Source organism: Rissa tridactyla, chromosome Z (assembly GCF_028500815.1).
Source record: "Rissa tridactyla isolate bRisTri1 chromosome Z, bRisTri1.patW.cur.20221130, whole genome shotgun sequence".
Classification (NCBI taxonomy): domain Eukaryota; kingdom Metazoa; phylum Chordata; class Aves; order Charadriiformes; family Laridae; genus Rissa; species Rissa tridactyla.
Window position 1 is genome coordinate 64,983,518 of NC_071497.1, and position 7,681 is coordinate 64,991,198.

The 7,681-nt window shown below is 47.8% G+C and overlaps 1 protein-coding gene across 5 annotated transcripts in view; it reads right to left on the bottom strand.

Annotated features, from left to right (window-relative positions):
- The window catches only part of KIF2A (kinesin family member 2A), a 57,338-nt gene extending 50,795 nt beyond the window's left edge, over nt 1-6,543 (bottom strand). For 4 of the 5 annotated variants that reach the window (XM_054186610.1, XM_054186612.1, XM_054186609.1 and 1 more), the window contains exon 1: nt 5,740-5,865. In XM_054186610.1, coding sequence (XP_054042585.1) covers nt 5,740-5,803 — 64 coding nt within the window. In that variant the 5' untranslated portion in view covers nt 5,804-5,865. Of the gene's footprint in view, nt 1-5,739; nt 5,866-6,523 lie in introns of those variants that run through there. The other variant, XM_054186611.1, reaches the window with a different exon arrangement.
- Between the last annotated feature and the right edge of the window lie 1,138 nt (nt 6,544-7,681).

The window sequence follows — 7,681 nt, forward strand, 5'->3', positions numbered from 1 at the left end:
AGGTCAAGCCAAAAATGCTACAGATTTTGTGCTCCGGGAAAGAAGCTCACCTGCTAAATAGTTCATACTGTTCACTCATTCTCTACATTGTCCTATGGTAAGTGGATGTATTAAAATTACTGAAAAGGTTAATTTCTCTTGTAGATGAAACAGAAAGAGGCATTTTTGCAAATACATTACTCTTCAGTCAGGTATGACCTCTTCCCAATGACTTATCGTCTCTTCCCACCTCGGCAAGGTGGGAAGCCATGCTTGGTGCCACAGTAGGATGGTGGGAAGCCATGCCTGGTGCCACAGCTGCACAGCAAAGTCTTCAGTGCATAAAGTCATAAGAAGAGAAGACAAGTAAAACTGGGCCCAGGCAACAGGCCATTGTAGAGAGTGGGTGGAAAAAGCAACAACCTACCGAACAGAAGCAAAGGACAGATTCCCCCACAACATGATTAGACAAGCTGTGTAATCCTAGCAGCCATATACAGCTCTAAAGACATTACTGCCAGTATGTAATGCTGTATTAAACACACTTATGGAACAAAGACGAGAATATTCTCTAAAGATTAGGACTTCAACTCTTGTCGTTCAAAAGCTATTTATACAAAATACAGGAGGACTACATAAATATCCAAGTATCTGCAAGTTACAGTGAAAATCCACATACTGCATAACAAAAGCTAAGCGCTTAAAAAGTGATTTCAAAAAAGGCACAGAAAATTTACCACATCCTCCTGGTCAACACTTCTGTAGGAACAATCCCCAGAAACTCTGGATGTAACAATATGAGAATCTACACGGGATAAGCAAGCCTAAATGTTGGACCCTTTAGCACAACAAGCAATAGCAGACTTGAAGCACTGCGTGCGATCTAGCCACTATGGAAGGACAAAGACACACTGTGTCCGTATGGCTTACATAGGGATTAGGTAATTGAGTCAAATGATTTAAATGTGGTAACAAAAAAGTCTTAATCACAGGGAAGGAACAGATGTATGTCACCAAAGGAAAGAGTAAAAGCACATTACCATTTAAATTTGTCCTCAAGAGCTCATAAAATAGGGTAACTACCCAGACCTGAACAGAATTTTTATAGCATCGTTGTACCCTCTATCCAGCTATAAAATCACTGTTGCTATTGGGATATGTACGTGAAGATCAAGATCATCACACAGGATTACCCAAAAGACAGAGGATGCTACAGACCTCTCAACTCTGAGAAACATCGATTTCACAGAAAGTGGGCTTTAAAGAAAAAAATCACAGCCCTCACTGTCATAAAAATTAGTCTTGTTTGCATTTGAAGGCAAAAGTTACCATGTTTTGGCAAGTGTAAGGAGAGAGGAGCTGCCAGTAGGTTTTTGGACTAGATGGATTATCTTTGACTATGACCAGTTCCAGCTGCTTCAGAGACAAGTGAAGAAAATTCTCAAGTAGGCAATTACAAAATAACACAGCCACAGGCACGATTTCTTCCTCCCTCCCGTCAGCTAGAGGTTATTTAAACTACAGACTCAGGAAGGGCAGAAACTACTTTTTAGGGTTGCTGGTGTATTTTTAAATTTTTTTGTGTAAAACTGGATATTCCTACCATCCTTCTTGAAATTCTGCTATGCTTCTAGCCTCCATCTCCTCTGGCAAGAAGCTCCACATGATAACTCTACCTAGTCTATTCTCCTTTATCAGTTTTAAGTTTTCTCTTTCAAACACTGACAGCTCCCCTGTTCTTGTATTTTGAAAAAAATTGGCAGAAACTCATGATCTTTCTTTTTTACACCGTTCAATGGTTAATGCTTAAAAATTCAGTGTTTTTCCTTTCCTGGAAGTTCAGTCAAATCTTTAGTCCCTCTTCCAATTACAGGAACGTCCCTTCTCCTCTTTTCACTTCATTTCTGACAGTGAGCCCAGAATTGTATTCCCCGCCCCACTTTCCAAATGAGCAAATATATAATTAATTTCTCTGTCCTTCTAGACAGCGTTTCAGATCTGCAGAGACAGAGAGAATAGGAACAGCCTGGGGAGGAAATGGACAGAACACACTGGACTGAAAAAGTGAAGGAGAAACACCAATCAGCCTACTACAGGGCTGCAGGGCGTAAGAGATTTATCCTATTTCAGCAAAAGACTGAATATATGGGCGAAAAAAATAAGTGAGATATTATTTCTCCAAGTAGTTATGCAGGTCTTTGTCATAATTAATAGGATAATGCAGAAGAAGTGGAGATACAGGTGTAAGTTCACAGGTGAAGCTATTACTATCCGAGTAAAGGGAATTCATCAACAGAGAAATGCCCGTATGCAGACCTCAACAAGGAGCATTTTCTGGAGAGGAGCATTACAGCGGGTCTCACGGGTACCTTCTGGTCCCCTCTCCACTTCCCTAAGCTCCCGTGTGGCAAGGCACAGTTTCCAAGACTGGAAACGCGGCCCATTCTTAGCAACTCGCAACCTACAATAAACATTCTTTCCTGTTCCCAAGACAGATTACCAAGGCATATTTGAAGCAACATACATAAATCACACTGAAATAAGTAGTAAAGTTCAGGATCAGAAATTATTCTAAAGAGCCAAATTAGCTGATCACTTAATACGCTTTTACATGACATGAACACAACTAGCTATTCCAATTATAACTGGAAATATTATCTGCAGCTCTAGACAACATTTATACCAATGTTTACCCACTGAGAAAAAACAGATACACAGCAAGCAGCTCTGCAGCTTCGGTCCTCGAAAATGTTGGGTTTTATCCAAACACTGGTTTTCATGTGTTTTTGGCCAGGAGTTCTAACAATGCCTTTCATTTGTACAACATCTATTTTCTATTCAGTCCTATAAGAAATCTCTCATGAAACACTTAAGCCTAATTAGACCTTGTCAAAATGACAGAATATGTAACTTTTCTTTCCAGAATGTTCTGGTCTCATCCTCACATTTATTGTGTTTTGCATGTCTTTGCAATTTTGTTGTAGCGAACAAGTATGACCTATAACACTGATGTTTCAGAAAAAAAAAACACAAAAACACAAACCACTTTTCTGTTAGTTTTTATTTAAAAAAAAATAGTTATCTGGAATTAATAAAACTCTGTATTCAGAAAAGTGTTTAGCATAACTGGTAGACAGATGGGAAAAATGCATACTTTTCCAAATGACCCCACTAAGAAAGTAAAACTTTATTCTTCTTTGAATTCAGCAAATAAACAGGTAAAGAAGGAAATTTTAGAGAATTACTATACCTACCTCTCAAAATAATATTTAACTTTAAAAAAGGTCTCCCTACAGACAAGACAACATGTAAAAAAAGCCCAGACCAACACACCACTTTCTCCAAAACTTTCTTAAACAGTTTTAATTGTGCTTTCAGTCGAGGGTAGCCGCTATGACACAGCCCCGGTTCTACCTAGGATACAGTTCTGGGTAGAGCAGATCCAGACCGCTCCCTGTTACTGAGCCAGAAGATCATACATGAAGACTTCCACTTCATCCTGGCCATGAGTTTCCTACACACCAACACTGCTGGGGGCCACAGATCCCTCTGTGAGCTATTGGAAGTCACTAATCATCTAGAAAACTAGCACATGCAAAAGTTTTCTACTGTGTTTAGTCAATCAAATCATCAATCAATGTATTAAGTCATCAGAAGAAAAAAAATCACTGGCCACACTGGATGGGAGAGAGGGTCTGTAGGAACAACACAGCTGACAGAGGCACAGGCAGCAAGACCCTCCCTCCCCTTTTCAGAAGCAGCTAGATGAATTTCAATTGCCTGTGCCATCACAGCTCAGGTTGGAAACCTAAGTTCTGAATGGCAATGCACTCTACTGCTGACCATCCTTCGATACCTTTCTCAAAATTCTCCCTTCCACATACCTAAGACAGTTTCCTCCTACAGTTTAATGGGGAGAGAATGACAGAAGGCTGCAGCAGCCTGAGCCGGAATGGGGCGTCTCCTCCAGTCCCAAAGAAAAACAAGCAAGCCTCACAATAACCAGGACCCACCAGCTCTGGTACAACACTGCAGTCTGGTTGCTCACACAAGGACCAAGTTAACACAAATGCTCAAAAAAAACCCTACAGTTTGAGCAACTGCTGTTAAGACATCCCTCTAGTGTATTACTGATGTGCAATATATTTTAATGTGCTGCATCACATGTGTCAGTGATACAGCAAAATACATAAATCATTAACAGTAATGAAAATAAGCATTGTTATGTTCAAGAGTTACTGTCCTCACTTCTGACAGTAGAAGTGAGCAGAACCCTGCAGAGGGGCAAAAAAAAAAAAGCAGCTAAGCATTCCCATGCCTTATTTTCCAAAGACATACAAAGCAAACAGTAACATTTATGAGAAGATCACACAGCCCTCAAAAAAACAGCTTTACAAGTTCCTGTAGTGAGGTTTTCTGAAACCCCAGGCAGAGATCTGCAGGAGTTATACAAATAACTGCCAGACCTATCAGATTCTTCACGTGACACACAACCCATTAAGCACAAATTGAGGGGTTAGGTTTAGCATAGTGTCCAGCCAGCACCGACCATTATTTTATTGTAGGGTTGAACTGCAGCATGGGACACAAGACAGACAAGCTGCATAAAGCTTGTTGGCTGCTTGTTTCCTGCCTCATGACAAAACCATGCTAACTTCAGTGCCTTTGACCTCCAGACCTTTCTTCCCATAGAAATATCTGCTTATTCTTTAGCAAGCTCCTGAACCCTGGCGGGGGGGAAAAAAAAAAAAAAAACAACAAACAAACAAAAAACCCCAAAACTTTGCAGAAAATCCCAGCAGAACCCCACCCCGGTTTAGCAGGCATCACAGACCTCACAGAGACCAAGAGCCGATGACATATTCCCAGTCAAATGAAAGACCTGAAGTCACGAGTGACCTGCCACTGATTCAGACAGTGTGAACTTCCCATTTCGGTTCTCTCCTTCCAGACAAACACGAAGCGTTAGCACCCTGAACCTGACACACATGCCTCCTTTATTCACGTGTGTTTCTAGACAGCACCACACGTCCTCCTGCCAGGAGATGCTGGGCAAGATGAGAAACACCGGATCCCCCACGGAGAAATAACAACTCACAGGCATAAATAGCAAACTTTCTTCTTACATTTTAATCATAAAGAACACCTGAAATAGTAACATGAGCCTTTCTGTCAAGTGATGGACGTGTCCCAAGGCATTTCTGTCAGGGCACGCTGCTGTGCCATCTTCTCAAAGCACGGCTCGTGCGCCAGGGCCGAGAAGTTATTTCTTTACATTAAAGGCCTTTCCTTCCTCCACCACCTCACCCCCTCCCTCAGGCCCGCCCACCAGCTCCACGGCCTCTCCTCCCCACCCACGCCCCGAACCCCCCCCGATCCCCCCCATCACCCCATCCACAGCCTCCCCGCGGCTCTCACACCCACCTCCCCCTCCCCCGTCCTCCCCTCCCCCGGGAGCCCACCCCCTCCCCTCCGCCCCCTCCCCGCCCCCGGCCCTGCCGCAGCCTCCCCGGCCCCAGCCGCCGCCGCCGCTCGCGCCCCGCGCAACCGCCCTGCGCCGCCAAGCGCGAGCGCTCCCCTGACAACCGCAGCGCGCGCCAGGCCCGGCCACTCCCCGGCCCCGCGCACACAATGGGCCCCGCGCGCAGCCCCCTCCCCCGCCCCACACACACCACCCCTCCGCCCCGCACCGCGGCGGGCGGCCGGGGTCTGCGGCCGCTGCGACGGGCCGGCCCCTCCCGCCGCCCCTGCCCCACTGACCATCACTGCGCTTGATCTCCACGTAGATCCCTATCTGGATCTTGCCGAAGTTGGCCGCTGCCATCGCTTCATGGGGCAGACCGGGCAGATCGGAGGCGCGGCCGGCGCGGTGCACGGGGGAAGGGGGGGCGGGGAGGGCGGGCTCGGCGGCAGCGGCGGCGCCGGCACCGAACACGGCGGATCTGGGAGGGAGGGGAGGACGAGAGAGGGAGGGACGGGCAGAGGGAGGAGGGGGGAGAGAGAAAAGGCGCCGGCCGGATATAACAGGCGCTGGCGGCCGCTGCGCCTGCGCGCCTGGCCGCGGCGTCACGGCGGGGGCGGGGGCGCTGCCGCGGCCTTCCTCCACCGCCCCCTCCTCTTCCTCAGCCTCCTCCTCCTGCTTCGGCGGAAGGGGGGGCGCGGCCCGGGCGGGTCCCCAGCTGGGCCCCCCCCCCCGTCACGATGTCCCCACCCCACCCCGCGGCCGCTGGGGGCTCCGCCTCGCCCCCTGAGTTTTCGCCGTCACAGCTGTTCCCTCACAGCCGGCCTCGGCCGGGCTGGCCCAAGATGGTCGTCTCCCGCTGCCCTGGGGCCGGCGCTCCGCGAGAAAGCTCCGCTGCTGGGCCGCCCTGCTCGCCTCCCCGATCGCCCGCGCCCGGGCAGGGCGAGGCTCGCCCCAGCCGCAGGCCGCCTGTGGGAGTCTCCCCGGCTTAGGAACACACACACACACACACAGACAGGCGGCCGTTTGGCACCAGATGGTGACTGAGCTGCTCTGAAGTTTTAATGTAATAGCTTTATCTACCTACTGTCTGCTCACACGGCTCCCGGGTGCCAAGTTGGGTAGCTCAGATGCATTCTTCCTGCTCCCCAACCTGCCAGCAGCGCTGGGGTCCAAGGAAGGCCACGCTGCTGACAGTATCCATCCATCTTCACCTCATAACTGCCCTGTGCCTCTGCACCAGCTTAAATAAAAAACAAAACTCACTTCATGTTCCTCATTTCCCTATAATGACTCCTGTACCTCAGGCGAGCCACTTCATTAAACATTGTCTCTCAAGTTTCGCTTCCAAAGGCAGTTCCTGATGTGATGAAGCCACCACCAGTTTTAAAATTGTCCTTCCTGCACAGCTTCCGGTCACCTTGAGCAGCATCACTATAAATACCCCTGAACATAGAGCCTCTTCTTGCCCAGCAAAGACAGTCTATCAAAAATAATCCCCCAATCCGTGCATCAACGGGTAATACGTAATGATGGCTGACACCCTGCCGCCCCCTGCGAGCTGTGCCCTCCCAGCCGGGCTGTCACCCTCCCTGACGCACGTCTCCTCGGCAAGTACGGTAACCGTGTGAAGGTCTGGAGCATAGCAAAACGCCAGAGTCAAGAAATTATGGCTCCCAGTTCCTACAGCCTTTCTATTTATCTATGTACATAGAGAGTGAGCAGCCCTGCAAAGAAGGCCTTGGAGGTACTGGTGGATGATAAGCTGGGCATCAGCCGGCATTGAGTGCTTGCAGCCCAGAAAGCCAAGCGCATCCTGGGCTGCATCAAAAGACGTGTGGCCGGCAGGCCGAGGGAGATGATTCTGCCCCTCTACTCTGCTCTCATGAGACCCCACATGGAGTACTGCGTCCACAGCATAAGAAGGACATGGACCTGTTGGAGCGATTCCAGAGGAGAGCCACAAAGATGATCAGAGGGCTGGAGCACTGGTATAAATCACCCTTTTGATGCAGTGTTAAAGAAAAACTAAAAGGGAGAAAGTTTAACACTTATAAAAACTGGGTCTTCCTCTCTTATCACCTTCAGTTTTTACATGAGAAATTTAAGTCTGAATCACATTATTCATGGAAGACATTGCTTACTATGGTTATGGTGGAATTACAATATTAAAGGTATCAAGATATGCCCAGCAAAACTACTTTGGCTTCTTAGTTTAGTCACCGTCCATTTAATTTAGAC